At 53.7% G+C, this 25,139-nt stretch overlaps 8 protein-coding genes across 8 annotated transcripts; 2 read left to right on the top strand and 6 right to left on the bottom strand.

The window, feature by feature from the left end:
* Positions 1-1,084: 1,084 nt before the first annotated feature.
* Positions 1,085-2,548, bottom strand: PHACADRAFT_254056 (uncharacterized protein). The gene is made up of 5 exons (XM_007394529.1): positions 2,267-2,548; positions 2,032-2,208; positions 1,893-1,964; positions 1,648-1,834; positions 1,085-1,596 (listed from the first exon to the last, which is right to left on the bottom strand). Exons 1-5 carry the CDS (start codon positions 2,498-2,500, stop codon positions 1,223-1,225), a joined length of 1,044 nt encoding a protein of 347 aa, XP_007394591.1. The 5' UTR covers positions 2,501-2,548; the 3' UTR covers positions 1,085-1,222.
* Positions 2,549-3,999: 1,451 nt separating this feature from the next.
* On the top strand, positions 4,000-5,894 carry PHACADRAFT_118722 (uncharacterized protein). Its single transcript, XM_007394528.1, has 4 exons — positions 4,000-4,406; positions 4,455-4,906; positions 4,961-5,331; positions 5,391-5,894. The coding sequence occupies exons 1-4, from the start codon at positions 4,180-4,182 to the stop codon at positions 5,487-5,489; spliced, it is 1,149 nt and encodes a 382-aa protein (XP_007394590.1). The 5' UTR covers positions 4,000-4,179; the 3' UTR covers positions 5,490-5,894.
* Positions 5,895-6,819: 925 nt separating this feature from the next.
* On the bottom strand, positions 6,820-8,491 carry PHACADRAFT_141668 (uncharacterized protein). The gene is made up of 7 exons (XM_007394527.1): positions 8,361-8,491; positions 8,035-8,290; positions 7,861-7,984; positions 7,492-7,801; positions 7,338-7,444; positions 7,200-7,284; positions 6,820-7,144 (listed from the first exon to the last, which is right to left on the bottom strand). Exons 1-7 carry the CDS (start codon positions 8,430-8,432, stop codon positions 7,037-7,039), a joined length of 1,062 nt encoding a protein of 353 aa, XP_007394589.1. The 5' UTR covers positions 8,433-8,491; the 3' UTR covers positions 6,820-7,036.
* Positions 8,492-9,664: 1,173 nt separating this feature from the next.
* Positions 9,665-11,937, bottom strand: PHACADRAFT_141667 (uncharacterized protein). The gene is made up of 6 exons (XM_007394526.1): positions 11,543-11,937; positions 11,381-11,490; positions 10,950-11,330; positions 10,475-10,899; positions 10,255-10,421; positions 9,665-10,195 (listed from the first exon to the last, which is right to left on the bottom strand). Exons 1-6 carry the CDS (start codon positions 11,904-11,906, stop codon positions 9,837-9,839), a joined length of 1,806 nt encoding a protein of 601 aa, XP_007394588.1. The 5' UTR covers positions 11,907-11,937; the 3' UTR covers positions 9,665-9,836.
* Positions 11,938-12,075: 138 nt separating this feature from the next.
* PHACADRAFT_254051 (uncharacterized protein) lies at positions 12,076-13,904 on the bottom strand. Its single transcript, XM_007394525.1, has 3 exons — positions 13,593-13,904; positions 13,335-13,506; positions 12,076-13,282 (listed from the first exon to the last, which is right to left on the bottom strand). Exons 1-3 carry the CDS (start codon positions 13,797-13,799, stop codon positions 12,234-12,236), a joined length of 1,428 nt encoding a protein of 475 aa, XP_007394587.1. The 5' UTR covers positions 13,800-13,904; the 3' UTR covers positions 12,076-12,233.
* A 702-nt stretch (positions 13,905-14,606) lies between these two features.
* PHACADRAFT_254049 (uncharacterized protein) lies at positions 14,607-17,054 on the bottom strand. The gene is made up of 5 exons (XM_007394524.1): positions 16,908-17,054; positions 16,827-16,855; positions 16,547-16,764; positions 16,364-16,471; positions 14,607-16,312 (listed from the first exon to the last, which is right to left on the bottom strand). Exons 1-5 carry the CDS (start codon positions 16,908-16,910, stop codon positions 14,772-14,774), a joined length of 1,899 nt encoding a protein of 632 aa, XP_007394586.1. The 5' UTR covers positions 16,911-17,054; the 3' UTR covers positions 14,607-14,771.
* A 1,548-nt stretch (positions 17,055-18,602) lies between these two features.
* PHACADRAFT_91841 (uncharacterized protein) lies at positions 18,603-19,327 on the top strand (the record flags this gene model as incomplete). Its single annotated transcript, XM_007394523.1, has 3 exons — positions 18,603-18,732; positions 18,784-18,856; positions 18,916-19,327. 3 exons carry the CDS (start codon positions 18,603-18,605, stop codon positions 19,325-19,327), a joined length of 615 nt encoding a protein of 204 aa, XP_007394585.1.
* A 1,680-nt stretch (positions 19,328-21,007) lies between these two features.
* Positions 21,008-23,576, bottom strand: PHACADRAFT_183341 (uncharacterized protein). The gene has a single exon (XM_007394522.1). The coding sequence runs from the start codon at positions 23,422-23,424 to the stop codon at positions 21,283-21,285; it is 2,142 nt and encodes a 713-aa protein (XP_007394584.1). The 5' UTR covers positions 23,425-23,576; the 3' UTR covers positions 21,008-21,282.
* Between the last annotated feature and the right edge of the window lie 1,563 nt (positions 23,577-25,139).

The raw sequence follows: 25,139 nt of genomic DNA, 5'->3' as shown, positions 1-25,139 counted from the left end.
TTATCCATGTCTTACTCGCTCTAGGCGCCCCTCTCTCTCCTCCCTCGTCTTATATACCTTTTGGCTACCCTCATTTCGTCATTCTCTTTGATCGTGCTTACGCCGCGCGCAGCGCGCCTTGCCGCTAGCTAAGCCAGGATTAATATTACCAAAAATCTTGATTGTGTCATTCAACACCCGCAGAACCGCAGCCACGAAAACAGCGGTCGCGGAGCGCAGCGAAGCTACCTCTTGTTCATACCACGTAAAGCAAACGCTACAGAATCCATTCCCGCCCGCGTGACAGTACTATCCATCCGAAAATCTGGCAGTATTAATATTCTAAACACCAAAGACTCGTGATGCATGAGTCCGTCACGGTCTGTCAGAAATTCTGCGTTTGATACTTGTGCAAATATTAATGAACCTCTGTGCTCGCAGCACCGAACACCGCTAGTATGGAAAACCAGTAGATATATCACTTCAGAAAGCTTTTCACCACGAAGCACACGTCGCATGACACGTACACGCGAGCTCGAGACGGCGACGAAGTTGAAGGAGGCAAGGACGAATCCGCGTGGTTCAGACATTCAGGACGTGGGCGGGCACAGGTGCAGATTCAAACAAGTCATTTTCGACATGGCCACTGAGCGTTATCGGCCCATCAATCACCATCCAGCTCTACCCCCACACAGCACCTTTGACACGGAGTTCACCTTGTCAAGCTTACCGGATCCACCATGTCGATCACTTCACTCCGAGTCGCATGCGCCAGTCGGTCTTGCAGATCCTGAGGTGCCCGGGCTAATCAGGCTGCGGCTTCCAATCAGCTGGAGGCGAACCCGTTAGTAGGCTCTATTCATAGACCACAGCTACCTAGCAGTTCGCCCTTCAACAACTGGGCCGGCCGACTTGAGCAGTCAAGTCTATTTCGTAAACCAAGAGTTAGCTCTGTCAAGATCTGTCAAACATCCAGGGGGGACCAAGTTTTCAATGCAGACTGTGGACTGATCAACTCACCGTACATGCTGAACAATCCCTTTTTCAGCGTCTCCATTTTTCTTCCTGCGGGAGAACCTTAAAAGAATGAGCAGTACGAGGGGTGGGAAGACCGCTTAAGTTGGAAGGCTGAGAGATAACGCAATGTAAAGTGATTGAGTGGTGAGGTAGTGTACATGCTTCTTAGAATGGAAGGATATGAGTAGGGGATAGGTATAGGCCTCAACTCGACGGTAGCTGATGGCTAAAGTGGAGTTGCTGAAGAATTCATGGCGCGTTGCTGATTAAGCAGGGTTCTCTTCCATCGTTCAACATTGTCAACTTCGTAAGAGTCGCGACCGGTGCCCTTAGCATTGCCAAAGAAATACGTAGAGTTGCCGTTGCTTGATGCTATGGCCTTCAGCTGTTCAAGACGCCTCAACTCCAAGAGTGCATCGAGTGCCTTGACCCGGTCGGCATCCGAAGGAGTAGTCTTGGGCTCAGTCAATGACTGAGCCAGGATGTCGACCTGGCGAGCAAGTGCCTCGCCTTCGTTCTTCGCAGCTTCGAGCATGCCCTCTGATTCCAGCACGAGCTTGCGCTTCTGGCCGGCGGCTTCGTTAAGCTTGGATTGGAGACCTGCGACGAGGAGGTGAGACACGGCAGAGGGAAATCAGTGAATTGACTTGCTTGCTTCGGACTCGAGGATGACCCGCTGTTTGTGACCTTCGGCGACATTGACCAGAGCCCGGGTGTCAAGAATTTGCTTGCGCCTGTCCCGTTCTGCGGTCATCTGAAGCTCGAGCTGCTTTTCGACATCCCGATTTGACGGCTTGAAATTTTGGATTTCGAATCGAGTGCAATCAACGCCCCATCTCTATACAGTGAATGACTTGGTTAGCCGCGGCATACACGATAGCAATGAAGGGGCCGACGCTGATGCTGTTTCCGATAACTTCATGCAGTTTACTGTTGGTCTTGTTGCGGTCGCCAATAACTTCATCATACTTGACACGATTCAGCAGCACGAGATGTCAGCAGCACGAGACATAGAGATCCTACTCATTGACTTACAGAAAAGTGTCCGATGACTGAACGCATAGCAGATGTGCCAATGTTGGCCACGTTTGCTTCGAAGTTGTCCACCGAGAAGCAGGCATGGTATGAATCTCTGACGCGGAAGAAGAGAGACCCAGAGATGACGACTGGGACGTTGTCACTTGTGAAACCCATGAGGTCTTTTATGTTGACCTAGCACATGCAGTTGAACATTAAGCTTGAGTCTAAGAGGAAACGTTCTCGGACATACCGACTTCTCCCTCATGTTGATGTGCTGTACCTTGTGTAGAAGCGGCACAGAAAGCTTCAGGCCTGGCTCGAGCTTCACAGGGTTTGACCCCAATGTCAGCCTCCATGCCTCATAGCCTTGTTCAACGATGGTGAGGAACGTCCTAGCCTGCACATTTACGCCAGTGTTCGCCCCCGCCACGCGCGTCAACGCCCGCGTGCCTGCACGCGCAGCACTTCGGCTCAAGACCAGCATCTTGGTCAAAGTCTAGAATTGAAGCTGAGAGTGGGTCGGTGACTCGAGCAAAGAGAGAAGACAGTAGACATATTATTACGTGATTTTATACACCTGAAGCCTCGGGGTGGAGGGGAAGTTAAAGTCAAGCCGCGCGGACGCGTAGGCCAACTGTAATGAAGCCGATTCCCACGGTCACTAAACATTGCGGCTAAACGTTAAACACTGCCTCCGACCACGGGTACGAGCCAGGAACGGGCACTCTTACATAAGCGATATCACGTGATCGTGGGAGGCACAAAATCCTAAGGGATTTCGCTTGCCCGTACCAAGTTTAAGGTCGAGGGTAGGCTGAGAAATGTCTTAGCAGGTGGCAGTAGTGTAATTATAACTTGACTTTGATTTTATGTTTGCCACTTCATTCAGAGAAGTCACTCGAGGCCAATTCCCAAGGGGCAGAAATTAAGCGCCCCAATGGGCAGGCGGGATGTTGCTCAATATGGAGCTTATACGCATCAGCGCTCTCGCGTGGTAAATCACGTGACTATGGGCGCTTGCGCAAAATTCGACCTCACAAAATCTTGCTGGTTTGGCTGAAAAATGTGTTTTCTGCTGAGACCACTTTTTCCCAAATAACTCGATGACAACGCCATTTACAAAGGTTCTGCTGAATAGGAATTGTAGGCAGAGCCTCTTCTGACATTTCCTACTGAGCAGTTTTACCAAAGGAGGGGTGCGCCCGCCGCCATTAAGGCCGCCATTGTCAGCCGGCGTCTGCTTACATAAGGGGTGCCCGCCCCTGGCGACCCCTACCTTACATACGTACAAGCTTCACAGTTGCACTGCGCAGGCCGGTTCTGGAATGAAACAATTGGGGTCTTGCCGCTCTTCATTTTTCTGGCTACCCGGACTTGTGTAGCTTCAGAGCCCGGTTTCTAGCCAAGCACCTCTGTCGGAGTCTGAACAGGCTTGGGGTTGGCGAAGATAAGCTGTGGCATGATTTGTGTGCATTATTCTATCAGCTCGAAGGACGGTATAATTCTGATAGAGCCGTCCGGAGACCCGGTGCTATCACCATTTTCGTCAACACTGCCAGCCACACGTCATTGAGTCTAGCATAGCCGTTGACTGCGATCTTTCCGGTGAGAATAGAGTTCGTCGAGTAGCTGATGCCAATGCTTAGGTATGTAGGCACCGCTGGCCAAACGCTGTAGCGGAAAGAGGGGACGCGAGGAGAACCGGGCATTTTCTGCTAGGCCTTTGTGGCGCTAACCCGAGCCCTGGTACCCCGAAGCCACCCGGCGATACCGTAGTCGCTGGCAGCCAATCAAAGTCACGGATGGCGAAGTTTGTAATGTTCCTTCGCGTCTCTCAGCAGGTTCGGCATACATATGTCAGTGCATGCTCAAGCGCTCCTTTTTCCGTGATTACCGCCTCATCGGTGATAGCATTCAGACAATGTCGCTCTTAGCACACATCCTGTCTGAGGATGCCGACCACAGGTCAACCTCGGTCAACCTCCACCATCTGACCTAGCTTGTTATTCAGCAGACATCCTTTTCTCCTATGTCCTAACTGAAGAACGCTCACGACTGCCAGGCAGCGTATAAAACCGTTAACTCGTCGACATGGCCAGCATCGACCATCCAGTCTTCCACACATCTGCTTAAACTCAGTAACTTTCCCAGAAACTACACACAATGTCTCTTTGGGCTTCACCTCCTCTTCCTCCCACCAAGCTCGGCATCCATAGGCCCCTCGCTTCCCGCGCAGGTGTCCATGTCTCCCCTATCCAGCTCGGTGCGATGAGCATCGGCGACAAGTGGCACCCGTTCGGCATGGGCAGCATGGACAAAGAGTCCAGCTTCAAGCTGCTCGACGCGTTCTACGACGCCGGTGGTAACTTCATTGATACCGCGAACAATTAGTGAGTTGTACGACCTGCGCGTGCAACGGTGACTGACCTTCCCTACAGCCAAGACGAGTCCTCTGAAGAGTTTATTGGCGAGTGGATGAAACAGCGCGGCATCCGCGACCAGATCGTGCTTGCCACCAAGTACACGACCGACTTCCGCCGCGGCAAGAACGGCCAGCACAGTGCCTTCGTCGGAAACAGCGTCAAGTCCATGCATACCTCCGTCACCGCGTCTCTCAAGAAGCTCCGTACCGATTACATCGATATCCTCTACCTCCACTGGTGGGACTATGCCACCTCTGTGGAAGAGGTCATGGACGGCCTGCACACGCTCGTCCAGCAGGGCAAGGTCCTCTACCTCGGTGTCTCCAACACGCCCGCGTGGGTCGTGTCTCAGGCGAACACGTACGCTCGCCTGACCGGCAAGACGCCTTTCACGATCTACCAGGGCAAATGGAGCATCTTGGATCGCGACTTTGAGCGCGACATCCTGCCCATGTGTATCGCCCAAGGTATGTTGGTCTGAAGCGTATTCGACTTGAGTGACGCTAAGTGCTGGTTCTTAGGCATGGCCGTCGCGCCGTGGAACGTCCTCGCGGGCGGCAAGATACGCACGGATGCTGAGGAACAGCGCCGCCTCGAGTCCGGCGAGAACGGTCGCCAGATCTCCGGCGATTGGAAGCGCACGCCCGAGGAGCGCAAGGTCTGCCTCGAGATCGAGCAGGTCGCAAAGGAGGTCGGGGCGAAGAATATCACGTCGGTTGCGATCGCGTGGATTATGCAGAAGGCGCCATACGTATTCCCTATTGTTGGCGGCCGCAAGGTCGAGCACTTGTACGACAATATCGATGCGCTGTCGATCCACCTCAGCGACGAGCAGATTCAGCGCCTCGACAGCGCTGTGCCGTTCCACAAGGGATTCCCGTATACTGAATTCGTGAGTGCCCTGCTTGTGCGTCTGCTGTTCAAGTTGTATCTAACCTGGATTCTGTGCAGGGCGATGGCACACTCTACAGCTTCCTGCATCAAGCCGCTGGTCACTTCCAGAAGTGGCCAAAGGCCGGTCCTATCAAGCCAGAGCTCTCAAATCAGTAGGCACGAGGTCTGCTTGCCCCGCGAGGCAATATATTCCTAGTGGGTCTGAAACTATAGTAGTCCGGTTGCGATCTAGATCGATGCTGTTAGTGTAGCGATACATATAAGAATATGATTGATCAAACGCCATGATTACGGTAGGGAGAGAGAAAACGTGTGATGAACCCCTTCTTGGTCGGCCTTCGTGGTGCTAGCCCTACCACAACGCTGATAGTGCGATGTGTCCGACATTTGAAATCTTAGACGTTGCTTGCTGTAGCCAGGCTGCGTGGACTTCGGTAGCCCTTTCGCAATGAGACACCCTGACCTCTAATCGCAAAGGGACTACCAAGGTCTACGCAGAGACCGGGTCCCCAATATTCGTGCAGTAGTATAACATGCAATTAGTACGACCTGTAAATCGGCATGAATTAGGAAACGACCAGGCCGTGGAGAGAATGGGCGACTTCGTCGTGGTTGCGTGAGCTAAGGAGCGCGACGGAGGCAGCGCGTCTACACAAGTGTCCGAGAAAGGAAGGAGCTCTCGCGACGCGCCTGCAAGGTGAAACGAGCCCCGGGGCGGTTAAGTCACAACCTGACAGTTTCTAGATAGAGTGTGAGCTCTTTGCTTTGCCCCAATCATTTTAGAGAATTATCATAACTGCTGCAGGGGGAGCGTACGTACGATTGTATGCGAGGCCATCGGCTTCTCTTCCTCAGAAACAAGTACCGATAGTGAAGAAGTCTCTGAGCTCGAACATGACGCTCACGGTGCTTGGTAGGTTGAATTCGGCTAGCAATCCGCTCTAGATCAGAAAAGTAGTCAAATGCGACAATAAACCTTGTACTGATTCTTTCGCCAATTGCACCGCTGTCGGGAGGAGACCGAGTCTGAGTCGTAGCTGCAATAAAGGTACATCGCCATAGCCCTATGATAATGTATGCACACTCAAAGTATCTGTTTGCGATGATGGTGATTTGCCCACCTCGGTACATCCGAGAACTAGAGCGTGGCCAGCTGTAAGAAGTTTCAGCTCATGAGAGCCAAGTAGGTCCCACAAAGGTGGCTGCCAAACTTCCCTAAGATCAGATCTCACGGCGTAACGCTCGCTTTCCTTGATGCGAGTGAGCAGGTGCTCAATAGTCCCCATATGAGCCACAGTACAGACCATGCGTCGTCCCGCCCGCGTACAGGATCATTAGCAGCGAAGCCGCGTGCTATCTCATTTTTCTCCCTTTGAGAAAGGTTGTGGAGAGCCGACGTCCTTCAGAGACAAGTTTCACGAGGTGGAGGTCGTTGTACAAGAAAGTCAGCGGGTCAACCCAAACTTTAAGAGGCAGAAGGGGGCTAGAAGGAATTCACACATCGTGGTTCAATGATGCTTCCGCTCAGCTCTCAAAAGCATTGCCAGGCTACCACATCAATAATTACAGCCACAAACAACTGTGTCAATCATTTGGGGCATCTAAAATCTACAGGTTCTATTACGGTGTCAACTCTAAACAGAGTAAGATAGGGATAAGTTCATGTAATCACAGCCAAAGAGCGACTGCGATATGAGATATTATTAAAGCTTGCTCGAGAGACTACTTCCTGGGACAAAGCTAGTCGAGATGTCGTGCCTCATAGCAGCAAATACTGCGTCGGCAAGCCCCTTAGGTTGCATTTGTGGTACCTGCGAGGATGTGCATCAATTAATGAAATGCTAGTGAGGTGCGTCTGAAACGTACAAGATGGCCAGCTCCGTCGACTTTCGAAACAGTAGCATACTTCTCCTTTGCGGCGACTGTTAAAATGTACTGGTGGGCGACCGAGCTGCAAGTATCCATGTGAGTACTCTAATAACTATAGAAGAAGCAGAAACATACAAGAGATCATTTATTGTACCGAAGATGATGTGCACAGGCAGTGTCACGCATAGGTGATGCAGATAGTTGTACGCGCGGGCGCGCCCGATATCCGATAGGTAGCAAGCCTACCTACGAGTTACCCCAAATCACGTCAATGAAAAGGTAAACTTACCACTTCCTGCTTCCTCGGACACTTCAGTGTCACGCCGTCCGCCTTGTCGGGGTACACTGCTGTCGGGAGCTCGCGCATTCCATGCTCTACATACAGCTCGAGAATCCGTGGGTCCCATGTCTTGAAGGGGGGCCGGGATTGTAGCGCCTTCAAGGCTTCCTCGCGACTTGGCCAAATGTCGCGGCGTTTAGCGGCAGGGGTGGCAGGATCAGGCTGCAGCTCGCCTGGATGCAGCTTATGCAGGAGCGCGGGGCCGACAAGGATAAGTGAAGCGAATTTAAGTGTTGGAAAGTAAGTGTCGGCAAGCATCCTGGTAGAGAAAGGCGAATGTAAGAGATTGCAAGAACATACGAGGACGTCGAAACGCACAGCGCTATGGCACCCATGGAATGCCCAACGCCTACGAGCCGTCTGCGACTAAAGTCGACATCTATGCCTTGTCCAAGGCCGGTTAGAACGGCATGTATGCTTCGCGCGTACTCCTCCCACGAGACTGGTACATCGTCATTTTAGCTCCGCGAACACTTCCGTTGTGCAACTCACAGGTAGGCAAGTATCCCCACGTCAGTGCGTCCTCATTCAACACCGCCGCATCACCATGGTTGGGGCACTCGATGCTCCATGCCTCACGGACCTTTACTCCGAACGCGTTCTCCGGCTCCTTGAGACGCTCATAGACATGCTCGAGCGTTGGCTCCCAGTGCTCCTTGTGAAAGCCCGCCCCATGTGCAAGTATAAGCGTGACCGCGTCGGTTTCAGTGGAGCAGTGTTCGGGATGCCAGTACCGCTTGGCAGTAATCTAGTCCTCACGGGTATGTCGAAGATCAGCGGTGCGCCAGGCGAGATGCTAGTAAGTGAGGACTACGTACGAGGAGAGGATACCTTGGTCGCGAATCAAATATGTATGATTCGTAGTTCAGACTCGTCGTGTACATGGTCATAGAAGAACACAGTGAAGTGGAACCCTAGGCTGTCAGACATCTGTGTTGTTGTCATTCATATCAGAAACGAGAGGTGACCAAGCCCGACGCGGACGATCATCTTGGGCCGAACCGGCTACACAGGGAAACGGGAAATTCAGTCAGTGGATGCCTTTCCACAGGGTTTTTTCAGATTCTAGAATATAGTGCGGAGTGTAAACTACAGTCTAGGATCTAATGGTACCAATCTATAAAGCCACAGCAACCAAGAGCGAAGAAACAGAATATTTCGCTTCGTAAGCGGAGTTTGAAAGTGCGACTGCGGGCTGACACACTCGAGTGGATGCGTTCGCTCTGTGTATCGCTGATAGACCCTAACTTAACACTGCTCTGGCAGTAGTTGGAAGATGAGCACGAATCTGCTGCCAATGAAGTGCTCCAAGGGACCGTTTTTTTGGGACAGCATCACTCTTGGTCACCGGCCAATCACGCCGTATACATTGAACGTCGACGAGCTCACCACATACCTGCCTCGGTCCCGATTTCACCTAAAGGCCAGAAAGGCAATACCATATGTTCCATTTATAATATCACTGTACACATCTAGCAAGACGGAGGGCGGCGTAAGTGGGGGAACAAGTGCAACGACGCATGCGGAGTTTGAAATCACGTCTATAAACGTAGAATCTGGTCTGTAAACGTAGAATCTGGTCTGTAAACGTAGAATCTGGTCTGTAAGGGGGGTCCGACCCCCCTTCCAGATTTCGAGTCTGTAAACGCAGCTGTTTAGACCGAAACAGTGGTAAGTAAGATCTGCCGTGATGCCATGTCCGATTTATTCTAAAATCTAGCCTACAAAGCTCTGTAGACGGCTGTGGAAAGGCATCCAGTTTCACGATTTAAGGATTTTCGAAGAGATAGCGGATTTCAGCGCCGCACGTGCAGCATTGCGTGTCTCGAAATCGAGACGCCCGTCACGTTTCGATGACGAAGGGCCTGCAATCCTGTCCGCCCCTACTGCTGGTGGACCTGCGGCCAGTCTATCTAACGGAAGTGATATGTAGCATGCTGTATTCTGCGTAGTATAAATTACAGAGGTTTCTCGACTGTTTCGTTGCGACAATGAGCTCGTGGGCGGCAATGGCCGGTCTGTGCAGGTGCTCAGATCGTAGGTCTGAGATCCGCCCATGCGGTTTCCTGACAGGACAGAATCTGCGTCTCGACTGACCACGGTCAGCGCGATTTCGGTATCGCCAATTTTTCCCTCGATATCGTGGAATTCCTACAATTGTGAAACTACTCAATTTCCCGGTTGCCTGTGTAACTTACTCCCGAACCCCTAATGGACGTAAGGCGCAATGAGGATGTGAGTCGATCCAAGTATGAACTGACGAGGTGAATTACACAGGGTCACGGCAATGCAAGTTATGATGAAGAGGTGGATGTCCGTGGATTTAGCGCAACGACAAGCGCACCATTCAGGACGCCCTCGCCTTTCTTCTGTACCCACCGGCCCAAGCGCATTTCCTGGCCAATGCCGGCAACGAGCAGTACCGACTTCGGCTCTGACATTCGTGGCACACGCGAGGGTACACCCTCTCGGGCGTTCGGTACCGTCTCCGTGTCTCCGTGCCTAGCCCAGCTATAATTCGCGATCTCGCTCCGCGGTACAGAGATAAACTGTAGTGTGTTGATAACACCAAGTGCGTGGATGCTGCCAACCAGGGAGAAGGATCTGAGCTTTGGGTCGAGCTTCCATACCCGGATCTCGCCGTCCCATGAACCTGAAAGGAATGAAAGTAGTGAGCGCCATTTATTTAACCGTTCTCCGCGACACGCGTACCTGACGCGAACATATCGGAATAGCGGAGACATCCGAGGGCTGTGACCCAGCGTGGCTTACGGACAATGTCCATGTCTTCCGTCTCCACCTGCGACTCGTCCACACCGTGCGCAAGCGGTTGTATGAAGATCGGTTTCTTCTTTTGCGTCGTCCATAAGCTGATAGAGCTAGAGTAGAAGATAAGTCCACATGAGATTACTCTCAGAAATGGATCACATACCCGCTGTCGCCACCACTGACGAAGGTCGTCTCATCAATCATAGCACAGCACTCTATGCTGCCCTCTATGAACTTCTCCGATGTCCTGCTCTGCTTCTTCTTCTTCCCATTGTCGTCATCCATCCCGTCCTCCAAATTACCACCTTCTAACGCATCCTCCCAGCCGCTCTTGCTTCCACCGCGGAACACTAGTTGACTTTCCTCCGGCACCTTCCAAAATCGCACCGTCTTGTCTCGCCCACCCACACTAACAGCTGTTTCCTTCATGAGCGAGTCAATGTTGAGAACCGGTGCTTGGTGGCCGAATAGCGTTTCAACGTAGCCCATAACAGAAAGGTCATGAATTTTAAGTGTCCGGTCAAACGACCCGCTGTATAACTGTGTGGGTGTGTTCGTGGTTGTGGGTGCTTTGCGGAAGGACAGAGCCTGAGGTGTCATAAGCGCATACGAACAAGGGATACGAGGAGACTAATTACCGATATACTGTCTCTGTGTCCCCCAAAGCCCTTCACCCACTCATTTGTCTCGGCATTCCAAATACCTATTCGCCTGTCCTTTCCACCACTCGCTAATAACTTGCCGTCCGGACTCAGAGCCAACGCCCAGATCTCGTCTGTATGACCCCGCAGCTCGCCCACTGGTTCCGCCTTCGCTTTCCCTTTCCCTTTTCCACTGTCCTTCGCAGGTCGGACCTTGAAGAACTGGTGAATTTTCTTGCCAGTGCTCAAGTCCCATTTGATAATGCAGCCGTCCTTGCCGGAGGTATAGAGCCACCGTGCGTCCTCAGATGCAACGGCAGAAGTTGCAGAGAACCGGTGCCCCCGAGTACGGAAGATCGGAGGGCCAGACAGGTCATACTACGGAGAAGGTGAGAAGAAACAGTCAGATACTATGAACCCCTACGCACTGTGTCCGCGACAAACAGATGGACTTTGCCCGCATGTTCGAGCACGTCTTGTTTCAGCCTCGCCGAAATGAGCTCCCTGTCGATCTCGGCCGCGTCAAATTCGCCCTCCGCTGCAAAGTGTTCAACACAGCAGACAGAGGGCAACGAGAAGAGAGAACGCACCAAGTCCGAGGCCCTCTTTGACACCCTCGAGGTAGAGCTTAGCCAACCTCAGCCGTTTCTCGGCCGGAGTCTCGTCCTCGTCTTCCTCTGCGCTTTCGTACGCATTTGGATCGACGTCGGGCGCCCGCAGATCCATGTCGTCGATGTCTGTGCCGTCCTCCTCATCGCGTGTCTCGTCCGAGAGTTCCTCGTCTCTGACACTGCGCTTTGGATGCGCCGCACCGACCTTCTTGCCTCCTCGGCCTTGAGACTTGCCAGGCGCGCCCGAGCGCGCCAGTTTTTTGAAGGTAGACGGACCATCGCCGCCTATGGTGGAACGTTTGCGCTTCCTGCTCTTGTTACTCTGGAAGAATGCGTCTGGCATGGCGAGAAAGGCGGCGGATGACCGAAGGCGCTATAAGTTCAGCAGCCAGAAATTTTGGAATTTTGGATCAGCGCGTGACGCGCGCCTCCGAATCATAGCGGAATTGATTGGCGCCTCCAAGACAGTCGGACCCCGAGCACCTGGCACCGTTCAACGAACAATATGGTGTCTAAACTGCAAATATTATTGTACTAGTGCGTATTTCCCACTACTTTGCGACGCTACGCGTAAGATGACCAAGAATCTGCAACATTACGTATTACCAATGGAACCTTTTTTGCAGCTGTCTCGACTCCCATTACTCCCAGTGTCTATACGAAGCCCAGATTACAAGCCACCGTACTTGGCAATGAACTTCTTGTGGAACTCTTCAAGGGCGGTAACGTACTCCTCCACACCAGGGCAGAGGCAAGTGAGACGATAGTGCGACTCGCCTTCCTTCTGACCGAAGCCGGAGCCGGGGACGACACAGATGCCCGTCTCGTCGAGAAGCTCGAGCGCATACAACGTATCGGGCGTCTTGCCAATCTTGTTCGCAGCGTCAACCACGCTTTGAGGAAGCTCGAGCTTGGGGTAGAGATAAAGCGCGCCGGGGGACTGGACGCACGAGACGCCGGGCAGCGAGTTGAGGCGCTCAGCCATGAGCTTGGTGCGTTGGGCGAGTGCGCTGTGGATCGCGTCCGTCTCCTGCTTGTAGAGCGGGTACGACGGCTGGCCGGACTTCGGCGGGCGCACCATGCTGTCGACGCCTATCTGACCTGAAAGCGGCGGGCAGAGGCCGACAGAGACCATTTTGTAGAGGACCGCCTTGACGTCCTCGTCGAAGTTTGTGCACTCGAAATAGCCGCCGCGACGGCCACACTCGCCCTTGACACCCTTGGAGATGCTGTGGTAGGATACGAGCTGGATGGGCGAGTTGAGCTTGCGGACGACGTATTTAAACGAGTGGAACGGATGGGTCTCCGGGCTATGCAGGTTGAACTGGTACACCTCGTCCGCGAGCAGCACTAGCGAGTGCTTCTCGCACAGACGCACGACAGACTCCATCGTCTCGAGGTCGAGCAGCGAGCCGGTGGGGTTGCCGGGGTTGATGATGACCAGCGCACGGGGCTTCACGCCCTTCTTCGTGCCTTCTTCGATCGCAGCTTCGACTTCGTGCAAACTCGTGGACCACCCATCGGGCTCTGAAAGATGGTACGGCAGAGGAGTACCGCTGAATTGAGCCAAGGTAGCGGTGTAGAGGGGGTATTGAGGAATGGGTATCAGAATGCCGGTTTGGTGCGGTGTTATGAGGACATTGAGAAGGAGCGAGACACCGGCGGACGCGCCGGCAGTGAGGAAGATGTCCTCAGGGTCAGATGGGTAACCATCGCGTTCTGTGGGATGTCAGAGACTGTGTATAGTGCAACAAGGATTCATAGCACGCACCCTCGATGAACTTGGCCACGCTTTTGCGGATGTAGGGGACACCCTTGCTGTGAGAGTACGCTCCGATGGAGCCGATCGCCTCTTGCAGCTCGCGCGCACGATCGACGACGTCGCTGGGCCACTTGTCCTTCACCAGGTCGATTAGTGGAGGGTATTCCATCAACGCCGCGACCTGAGGGCTGCGTTAGCATGCTGTCCGTAAGGACGCCGGTGGCAGAAGGACGACCCCCGGCTTCAAAGACGGCTGCAGATACTCACCTGGCGAGTGAAGGTAAGCGGGGGCTGGTCAAGGCCCTTCTGCTGAGGATTGCCAATGTTTGAGTTGATGACTCGCTTGAAGGGCAGGTCGTGCCCAGCCTCGAGCTTGTTGCGGAGGTCTTCAGCCTTGATGGCGAGCTCGCCACGAACGGCATACTGGACGTTGAGTACAGCGGGGTTGAGGTCGGCGACGGTGAGATTGTGCATATTTCGTGAGAGACGTGGGGGAGAAAGTAGCAGGCGGGTGTTATTTGAAAGGAGGGATCTGGGGTTAAGAAGCGTACGGCCGGGACATAACGAGGCGAGTGCGTTCCTCCCTACTCGGGTCATTGGAAGACGTGACACGCAATATTGTAGACTGCAGAGCGTTTCTCGGTGCCCACTGAATCACCTCAATGTGTGCGGAGGACACGGAGGACCGTGAAGGAAGGCGAGGGTGTTTACTACATCGCTTGGCTAGCCGCGGGACTATATGTGCGGGGCGTAACGGCTTGTCTTCGCAGCCCCGTGCTGCTCCGCGCGGAGAATGACTGGAGAGCACACAGCAGACCTACAGCACATCGCAAACGCGAGTGTAGCACAAGTTCATTCGCAGGCAACGGCGGAATACCAAGTGGTCTTCTTCACCGAGAATCGTCCTCAATGAGCGTGAGAAAACATATCACCATTAGAGGTCCGTAGGGTTAGGGTTTTCGTCTTGGACAGATAGCGGCCTACAGCGACGGCGCCCCCGATCTCATTGACCGGATGTTCTACAGCCTTGTGAGCTTCAAGCTCGAATGAATGTCCACAAAGAAGACGAAGCACAAGGTCCGCTTCGATTTCACCAGCACTCCGTGCTCGCGTTCGTCCGCCGGCGGCCGCGATCGAAGTCGAGCTGGAGTACGAGGGGCTGCTTCTGCGACGAATGGCAATACGAAGTTGCACAAGATTGAACACATTGGATAATCAGCGTCCTACAAACGAACAGCTGAGAGGCCCTGTAATACAGCAGAATTATCGTGTAGCATAGGGGGATCACCAAAGCACTACTAGTGCCTAGATAGAATAGCAGACAACGCAAGGCTAAGAAGTACTGGCCCGATTCGGCCAAATATAAGTAGAGACGGTACGAAATACGTGGTACAAAATACAGGCAAGAAAGGAGTACATGCCATAGCAAGCGATACCAAGATTACATTAAAATATCCGTGGACTGCCATCGTCGATATCAAACGGTGCACCAGAAAACTGCTCGAGGTGAGACGGCGAGTACGACGGGGGTATTGGAGAGTTGGCGTTAGAGCTGGAATGATGTGACTCTGGGCGTGAAGTGCTGAGGGTCTGCATGGATGTGCAGCACGCCCCAACGCCACCGTCCGGAGTGAGGGCAGTGGGTGAAGGAGTAAAGCCTTGGGAGGATGAACGATGCGAGCGCTGGCTGGAAGAACGCGAAGAGCTTGATGAGGCGCGACTGAGGGACACGCGTGGGACTTCCATGTTCGACGCATCAGGGCCACTCCACTCCTCGTAGACGCCACGAAGGTCCAGACTATGGCTAGCATTGAAGTTAACCTCGCCTGGGCTCCGCGAGGATGTTCCCGCACTGGGAGGTTCAGCCTGCTGATTGTAGCTGGGTGACATGTTCTGTCTTTCCCTGCTGCAGCAAGGAGCTCTTTCCCCCGAGACAGCGAAAGTGAGCGTCTTCCCATTGCTCGTGCCCGTCGATCGGCTTTCGTGACTACATGTCGAGCAGCCGCATCCGGAACAGCACTCCGCAGGACAAGCGCACATCTTAGGTGGACATTTGCATTGACTGGCGCAACACATGCTGGCTCCATCCTCAAGAGGTGGCGGACCGGAGAACTGATGTTGAAGATTGGGCCACAAGGCGTAGGACTGCCACACGGTCGGGTCGAAGTGCTGCGACTGGGGATTGTGCCGCTCGGAAGTCGGGTCAAACTGAGGAGGAGGGGAAGAGGTGGAGTTAGGCAGCAGGGTGTTGGAGTTGTCAGAAGCACCGTCGGCCGCGCTCATTCGGCGGAACCACTCCTCAAAGACGGGAGCGCTATCGATAGCGGTAAGCATGGTGCAGTCCATGCACGACGAACAAGTCGATGGGTTGACACACGACTCGAAGCTTTGAGGGGCTGCTGACGGGCCTCGATGAATAATGCACCCAGGACAGGCGCAATTCGGCCCGCAGTCGCAGGCGACGGAAGGCACGTCAGAAGGTTGAAGCGAGGGCTGAACGTTTGCGACCCAGGAATTCATGAAGGCTGTAAACTCGTCGGTATTGGGGTTTCGAGGGAGGTTGAGAAGAGAACGGGGATCAAGGTCACGAGTAGGATTTTCCTGGTACTGTTCGCCGGAAGGCTGTGAGAAAGGCATCGAGAGTTCCGCCCCGACATCCGAGCCGTGTGCGTATTCGTACGCGCGTTCGTAGGGACTGAAATGCGCCTGTGAACGCTGATGATGTACCCCAGTAGGGTTTTGAACGGAGCGCGGGGGAGAAGATCGACTGTGTGGTGAGGGAGCCGGGCGCGGTAGTACCGGACGGTTTCGCCCACTGTTCGCGCTGGCGACCAGAGCGGCAGGCTGTGTCATCACAGGCTCGTCGTCAAGAGCTTCGACGGGAGCACGAGTTTTGTTCGTCTTCTTAGACCGACTCGCCGCAGCGCGAGGGACAAAGCAGCTGCATACGCCAATCGTTTTGCACGTACAAGTGGACGCATGCATTTCTATATACACAGCTATGAGATGGCGACTTAAAGAGATGTGATTCTACATACCATGCTCCGAGTCCGAGCTCTCCGACAGCAGCTTCAACGTCACCGACGCTTCCAGAGTCTCTGGTAAGCCACCGGGAAACGCAGGGCTCGTCGGTACCTTCTTGCCGCCTAAAGTGACCACCCCCGAGCAAAACCTTAACAGTCAGACGAGTCGGTGACGGCCAGTATGTTAAGACAATTCACCTTTCTTTGCGCTTGTGGCAGTAGAGGGTAGGGTGGCTTCTATATCCACCTCGGTTTGCTTTACTTCACAGATGCATTTGACATGAACTTGTTTTGTCTTCCTTAACTCGCGGCAGTGATCGCACTGAGTGACAGGGCGACCTTTCTTCTTGATCTCATATAGGGGGCGGTCGACGTGTTTGCAGTTCGACGAGCGGTGGCCTTTAATGCAGGTTTCGCTGAGAAAGGGGAGCAAAGCGTGAGACCACTGCCGACGGTTGCAGGGGGTAGAGAGGCATACCAAGCATACTTCTTGTCGCCGACTAGAACCTGGAGTCCAAGTAAGCGTCTGATCAACTTGAGCATTGCCCTCGGCACGCACCATGGTTGAAAGCGATGGGGAGCAGCGGATGGATAGTAGGTTTAATACACGTCCCGGATGCGGTTCAGGAGATGAACTCCCGTGCACCCGCGACGCTCAAGCGTGCGTTATTGGGACACGGGGACAGCTGCGTAGGAGAGATGCTGGATAACGAACATGGGCAGCGAAGAGGGGATGAGAGGGGAAGACGGAATGCTTTAAAGCACGGTCCACACCTATAAAGCGGACCTCGTGCCCAGACGTGCGTGTCTCAGCCAGACCTTTCCGAATTGGGCGGCGACAACAGTTGGGCTCTTGCGGAGCGCTGCAAATAGGGCCAAACAGGGCAACTCGGTACGAATCTGGACACGCTGCCATGGGCTGCGGGAGCGACGTCGTCCTAGTCGCGAAATTCCCTCAGCATGCCCAGGAGAGATTGGGACACAAGCGATCTACGCAGATAAAACCTGTAGGGCAGTTGCAGCTCGTGGCGGCGGTGCCAAACCCTCGCTGGGGCTTCCCGGTCTCTCACTAGCCTTCTCCCTTAGGGCTAGCGCTGTTTCTGCTACTGTCGACTTCCTTTGCGGTGAAAATGAGACGAAATTGACCCTTCTTTCGCTTCCACGCCGTGTTCCAACCTCCTCTCCGGTGTTTTATCCTCCCTCTGTTATCATTCCAGAACACAGCACCCTCTTCCATCTACACTTGGTACATATGTTCGCATGACGATGGTGGCTGTTCGTCCTCGCGTACCTGTACATAGTGCCGTACAGACGTCAGGACAAAGCATGGTGAGTGCCTTCTCCAACAGCCCGTGCTCGCTGCTATCTCATCCAAATGCAACGCTGCAGTCAAATACGGGCTCCCAGCAATCAGCGCCGTTCAGAAGCCAGGTTGATGCCCGATTGACATCGGTTGATACTTCGCAACCCCAAGCACGGAGATACAAATACAATTCCTTACGGCAAACGTGCTCGACCCGATACGGTCTGCTGAGCCCCGCAGCTGAGCAAATGTCCGATGCCACCATTCGCCGGACTATGAGACTTCCCCAGCGAAACATCGACCTGGCAGCGGCGACCACGGAGCTCTGTAGGACCCGAACGCTGAACTTTGCTGCTCGCCTCCGGGCTCGTATCTACACGCTCTGTCGCTTCCACACTGCGCAGTACTATCGGCGCCTGCAATGACGTCACAGCCTCCCTCAAGTCTAGCGTACTTGGTCTCGAGTGTGCACCAAAAGGGTTTCTTGATTTTTGTAACATGTTTATGTTTTTCTTTTGTACCTATAGTACTATAGACAACGCTATGCATTATTACGTTGATGTGGTGATGGAATGGCCTGGTTCTGGTTATAGACAAGATGCGGAGGCCGTGCTTCAACACACTTCTATGTGCGCCACAACCACACCGATAACCTGTCTGGGATTCAGATGTGTACATAGTAGGTGCGGCGGAGTGCTGGCCAGCGCGAGATTGTGTGCCGGGGTGTTGATCGTGCGCTTGACCACAGAGCGACCCTTGAAGACGATTCTCGACAGTACGACGGAGCACTCGAACCTTCCTGCGTTTCCCCATCCATCTTCGCGACGGCCACATTTACGACGGTCCTGATCCCCCCTTTTACCCCCTTCTGGACGCTCCTGAATCTCTTTCTCATGCAGTGACACACACATCTCCTCATCTCGCCTCTAACCTAGGCCTCATCAACTCGTTATGTTCGGCTGCTGCGTCGCAGGACGACTCCTACAGACAAACTTCCAACAATTGGACGAGACACACGCTGCATTTGAGCTTCCGAATGCGGAGACGATAAATCACATCTGTGTTTTCCTCCTGGGTACAGGTGCGTACTGAGTTTGCTCGCTCTTTACACCTCTTTGACCAACGCTCCCAGTACCCTTCCCGGATGGCTATGGGGCAACAGTGCACTTTTTCTGGCCTGGGAAGGGCTTCCAGCTTCTAGGAATGTACGTGCAATAACTTCCACGAGTAGTTGTTCGCTGACTCTACCTGTGCCTATGTTTAGGCTCACGAACGAAAAACCTTCGGCGATCTTCCGCCTCCGAGGCAACTTCTCCTCACAATCCTCCGACACACATGCAATCTTCAGCGGCGCAAGCACACCTATAGCGGATGTCAGCCCACATGGCGTCACCGCCATGCTCGGACTTGCAATTGAACCTCTGGATCAGATCGTGCAGCAGGTCTCCTCGTTGCCGTCGCAAGTCTCCACACGGCGCGACCCCGTAGCTGACGCAACGCTCATGGCAGAGCGTATCGTCAAACACCTTTTCAACTACGTCTCCGGCTTCGCTGGCGGAAGCGCACTCACGCCTGAGGTCACGATCCCCCTGGGGACGATCATTCGATGGTACGAATCGTTCGTGTCGAGAGTCAAGAACAGCGGTGTAGGCTTTTTGGAGAACCCGGAACTGTGACGGGTCGTTCGGGGTTGGGCAAAGGGAACGACTTCGATAGAAGTAGGTGCGTACTGTGCTATTCTTGCGATCCTTATCGAATGCTGACACAAGGCAGGAACGAGACTTTCATCTATATCGTGTACCATAATGACGTCTGCGTCTTGATTGGTGACTTTGAGTCAGCTTTTGAGAATCGATGATACATGAAGGCTTGTTCAACGAAGATCGGGCCTGAGATGACACGGTTCGTGCAGCATGCCATCAAGTATACCGATCACTCCAGAGAAGTTCTTCTATCGCGAGGCTTTAATCACCTCCATCCACGGATTCAATAACGCTGCACTGAGTCTGTGCCAGAGGGTGCTGGTATATCGCTAAGTCCAATGACCATACACGACCGCTAACAGCTCTCCGTACACCAGAATACTTGCAAAAGTGATCCTTCCAGCGTCATGCACTACGACCTCACCTCCAGCCAAACGGCCCCGGCGACCGCAGATCCTGCCGTCATCCTCCTAACTTCGTCGGAAGGTGCGCAGTTTTTCGTCTCGTATGAGTTGAAATACGATTCATAGAGGTCGGTAATAGCTTTGCTTCATGCAAGCGTTCTCTGCAGCATGTGTTCGGGCGGTCACATCACGTCCGAGGGCAGAGCCTATGAAGATTCGTTCTACGGTCCGAATCGCTGCATGTGGGCATATCCTGACCCTCGAAGTTTTCACCGGTGCCAGGTGACGGTAGCGATGTCGCTCCGTTAGTATTCGGCTGGTACTCCCGTGCTGCGCTTCCCAATCGTGTCGCAGAAGCCTAATCAATCGATGCCCTCTCTTAAGGGGTACCGGCACCCGTACCGCAAGAGTTAGCGGTTCAATTTCCATCTAGTGCCTTACGACAGCACGCTGGGCTGTCTCACGCCTTCTCACCGCACCGATACCATCTAACACCTCGCCCATCTCTTCCGAACACACTCTCGCTGCTTCTCATGCCACACCCGACCCTGCCCTCGCATTCTCCCTTCCCGCGTCTGAGATCCGGCTGACCTTCGCCCAGCCTCGTTGTGTGGCATTCGGCCCAGGGTCTGCGCCCGGCGGGCCTATCGCCACTCAGCCAAAATCCCTCACGGTTGGAGCGCGCCCGGAAAGTTACCAGGTGCTGCAACACTTAAGCGTCCTCAGAGCGGCGGATAGCTGCCTGCGAATGCCCCACGCAAGACATGCTGTCTCCTCCCTCCATGTGCACCGTCGTGATACTGCCCCGCCGCCGTCCAATCGGTATAGATTCCTTGGCCTTCGCGTCGGAGGCTCTAACTGAAGTGCGCAATTTTTCGCGACTCATTGCGATCACGCACCATCGTGCCTTGCGTGCGATGCTCATTCTCCCTCAATGTCGGCAGATTTCGCCTGAGCATTCTTGCTCTGCGGGGCTTCTAATGTCGTGGATCTCGTCCCCTCGTCTCGCGCTTAGGCGCCCAGGATTAGGTATGTTGAAAGTTACAGTTAACTTTGCCGTAGACGTGTTCTAACAGACAGCATGCAGCCCCTCATACCGTTCAAATGTCGGTCGATCGGTCCTGTATGAGCAGCTGTCGCAGCTTTTGAAGAGCAAGGCAACGTCATTTCAAGAGACCTGGAAACATCTCGCGTCAGGCAAACAGATCTTAGACCAAGCCAGCTCGTCCATCAAAGCACTTCTAGGGTCTCATTGATGCCCAAATTTCATTTGATCTCTGGCATATCATCCACCAGAGAGCACTGACGAGTCGGATCTTCGACGCACCAAGGCGATTCCCTTCGCCACATATGCCATCGCAACTGTGGCTTCGCTCAGCGACTCAGCAGCATACAACGACCGAAACCAGGTATAGATGATCTTGTCATGTTGTCCAAGGCCTGCAGACAGTACACGATGCTGCTATCCACTACTATACACGCTCCCACCAGCCACGATCCCACTACCCGGTCCGCGATACGTCATCATGCACGCACCCTCGCCGTCCTTGCTGACGATCCACCACTCACAACCAGAGTCGACCTCCTCCCTCTGGCCTGTGCAGGCAAGTTCTCCTTTCCAAGGCCCCTCGCCATCCCTGCAGGCATCGGCGCGTCGTTCATCTTCCGCGGCGCACCCCTCCCGTTCCTATCCACACTCTTCGCCCCCCTGTCGCCCCTCTCCACGCTCCTCGCACCCCTATCGCCCCTCGCGTCAAACCGTGCCTTCGCGTCTGGCGACGAGTCACCGACCGCGGCCGCGTTCGTGCTGTCGATGAGAACAGGCTTCGAGATCATCTGGCGTGAGAACCGGCGCATGAGCCGCGCCGTCTGCGGCATCGCAATCTTCACGACCCGCGGCATTGCAATCGGCAGCGGCAGGCGCGACTTTTTCGCCGGGCTCGACGTCGGAGTGCTGTTGGCGCTCGAGGTCGGGCTCGGGATGCGCGAAGGCTTGGGTTCTCGGATCGGAGAATGCGCCAGCTGAGCCGGGGCTTTCTGTTCCTGTGCTTCCGCTGGCCCGGCCTTGGATTCTGTAGACTTAGAGTTTGCCTCGGGGCTGGAACCGGGAATTCGTGCTAGGCTGGAGAACGAGAGCGACTTGTTGATGAAGTTGCTGATCATGTCCCAGGATGTTGAACTAAAATCAGAGTCCGCAGTTGCCCCGCTTGTATTAGCCTCCGTTACAGGCCACAGTGCACTCGGCGGCGCGGGCGCGCATTCCGCGATTGAAACGCCAGCAGACAGGGATTCGAACGAGCAATCACCAGGTATATGTGCATCATTCTCGACAGGGTTCTGCCTTGGCGTAGACGGCCCGGCGTCTGCTGATGCTCTGAAGGATTTGACCGACTTTCGGCTGCCTTGCGAAAGAGTAGACGACGACGGAACCAGAACACTTTCCTTCTTTGGCGAGATACTACGGATGGAATGGCTCTCCCGAAAGATAACGCTGGCCAGTGGCGGAAGATTCGCATAAGGCTGAGACACGGCGCGCTCCGCGTTGCGGTTCTCTTTGACCGTTTGCATAGTTTCCGAAGCTTGCAGGGTAGATTTGCGTTCGACATTGCCATCGTCCGCAGCAGGCCGATTCAGACCGGGTGATGAAGACCCAGAGCTCTCCCGAATGAGCCGCAGAGGAGCAGGCACGACCTCGACAGATTCTGGCACGGCCTTCTCCACCTCAACCTGGCTAACGACTTCCACTTGGACCTGCACAAGCGAAAGCACCGTCCCCGAATCGCCCAGTTTCTGCGAAGTTGGCGCCCGACTTCGGCGTTGGGCACCCTGTGCGTCGACAATGATGTCCGAGAGCTGCGACGCCGACGGGGTGACCGTGTCCTTGTGACGCCCGTTCTCCTTGGCGCTGTGTCTCCAGAACGCCGCGCGCTTCTGCCAGTCGCGCCCTTCGCGGCGCGCGCGGAGCGTGCAATTCACCTGCGCGATGTAGTCTTCGGGTGAACGCGGGCCTGTAACGGGTTCGAGGAGCGTACGCCAAGTACTGCCGGGTTCGTTGATGGCTTGCTTGATCGCGTCGACAAGAGCCTCCTCGGGGTCGTCACCAGCAGTCAAGTGCGCGAGCACGGCGGACAGGACCGGGATGTCCAGAAGGGCTTTGTAACGCGTGTGGTCGCTGCGGAGAGTGTCCAGGTCGATTCGTGCCAGCTCGAGTTCAGACCGCAGTTGGGTCACTTCGTCCACTAGCTCCAAGTTTCGCTTCCCCGCGTCGTGTATCGTATTCTGAGCCGACTCCAAAGAACTATCGAGAGAAGACACAGAAGTCTGGTTCTGTTCCTGCGTGCGGATCGTGTCTTCGAGTTCCTGGATGCGCCTAGCCAGAGTGTCGATGACCACAGGCTGAGATGCGGCGGAGATCTGGCTCCCCGAGCTGACAGTGCTAGTAGAGACAGGTCGCGGAATAGCCACCGCAAGAGGGGTGATAGGAACGCCAGAGAGCAACTCAGAGAGCATAGAACGTTCCGTGTCCAGGGAAAGAATGGTGCCATTGCTGAAGGAGACCGAGACCGGGCGCGGAGGCAGCTGCACCTCCGGCTGTGCGCGTCGGTAGAGGACACTGTCCGAGCGTGAACGCTTGTGGAAGAAACGGCCAAAGTTTGGGAGTTTCATGTCAGCTATCTTGTGTCTAGTCCAGAGAGAATACAATTTTTGTGTCCCTGAGAGTCAACTTAGAGGCCAGGACGATAGGTGCAGCAGCTGTCCGGGTCGTAAGAGTCGGTTCTTGCTATCGCCTCACGGAGAACGCCAGGACCTGAATAAACGGTAGAGATGTGATATGAAAGAGCGAGTCGTTAGTACTGCCCGCGCAGCGGTAGGTAGTCTGGGATGTGGGGTCGTTTCGATGTTGAGCGACAAGACCAACGCGACTGGCCGCCCTGGTCTATATCTGGCAGTGCATTACGTAAGCAATTCTCATAGCAAACGGTACAAACCGCACAACGTACTCCCCACTGGTTTGTAATTCTAGTCTTGTTGTCACGCCTCGTGCACATGGCCTAACGAGAGTTTGAAGGGAACCCAAGTTGATTAGTATAGGTAGTATGGTCTTTCTCTGGCCTTTTAAGTCTTTTCAGACTTTCAGCAATGGCTGTATTTACAGACAGGATTGTCGGAAGCGCATAATTAGCCAATATCTCACCCTACAAACTGACATGCCAAGCAGAGCTCAGGGCCGGTTTGTAACATGGAGGGCAAGTCAACCTGCCACGCTTCGCTAGCCGGTTTGTGCTATTCATCCCGCTACCGTGACAGTACAGCGTAGGTGCACTCCTTGGGACAGCACCACTACTTGGGGCATGCCACTTTCTGCCCTCGTACACCCTGTCTGGCCTATTGCTACCACTTTTCTGCATATAATACATCTACATCTATGTGCCATAAAAATCAGAGTCCTCCAGTGACGTAGCGTAGGTGGAGGAGCAAAAGTCTCGAAAACTGTCGAGCGCGCCAATGCTGAGATTGCCACCCAAGCCGCACAGTGAGCCTAAAATTCACTAAAATATTCAAGGACACTCAATTTTATTCCTATTGTATATTAAAAATGTATATAGTACTCAGATATTGAGTGCCGAGCCAGGATGTATCGGACATACTTCTACAGGGCTTGGGCGTGACTGAGGCGTGACAGGTCTGACCGCGGCGTGACTGCCGCGCCAGCCAAGGTCGCTGTCACGGGGCTAATTAGTAAATATTTTTAGCTGACAGAGGTACGAAAATGACCGTGAGAAAAGAAGCTAAAAAGCCTGAACACTTTCCGGCGAAAATATATGATAGGTAAAATTTGAAAATAAGAGTAAAACAAAGTCGCCTTTTTTTAGTCAATCTTGTTGTAAAAAGTTGGTCAGCTCGCAGCAAAAAGAGGTGCAACTACCGCTGGGCTATCCATATATAGAGTAATACACATGAAGAAAGAAATGATGATGATTTCGCCCTAAGAATATTTCGACTCTTCTAATACCTCAAAAGGTGTAAAAGCAGTGTATCTTTTTGTACCACTAAAACGATAACATCCCCATGGGGGAATAGCTTAAGTGTATTTATGAAACAAACTGAATGTGCTTTTGCACCTCTATCCGCGCAAAATAGTATAAAATTAGCCCCGTGTGTGTAGGTCACATTTTGTCATATCAGTCACGCTGTCCCAACTGGTGTTCCGGACCATCTCAGTTTTGTATCCTTCCTTTCGACTTCAGATTTCATCTTTTCGGCTTGCAGCTTCGCACGAAGGAGCTACATATGTTAAAGTAATATAGTATGAATTTTGTAGTATTATGTCTGAGAGATGTACGAATGGGAAATAGACATTGATTAGGTGGTCCTACACT

The sequence above is a fragment of the Phanerochaete carnosa genome (assembly GCF_000300595.1).
Source record: "Phanerochaete carnosa HHB-10118-sp unplaced genomic scaffold PHACAscaffold_4, whole genome shotgun sequence".
Classification (NCBI taxonomy): domain Eukaryota; kingdom Fungi; phylum Basidiomycota; class Agaricomycetes; order Polyporales; family Phanerochaetaceae; genus Phanerochaete; species Phanerochaete carnosa.
This window is presented reverse-complemented; position numbering and strand designations above follow the sequence as displayed.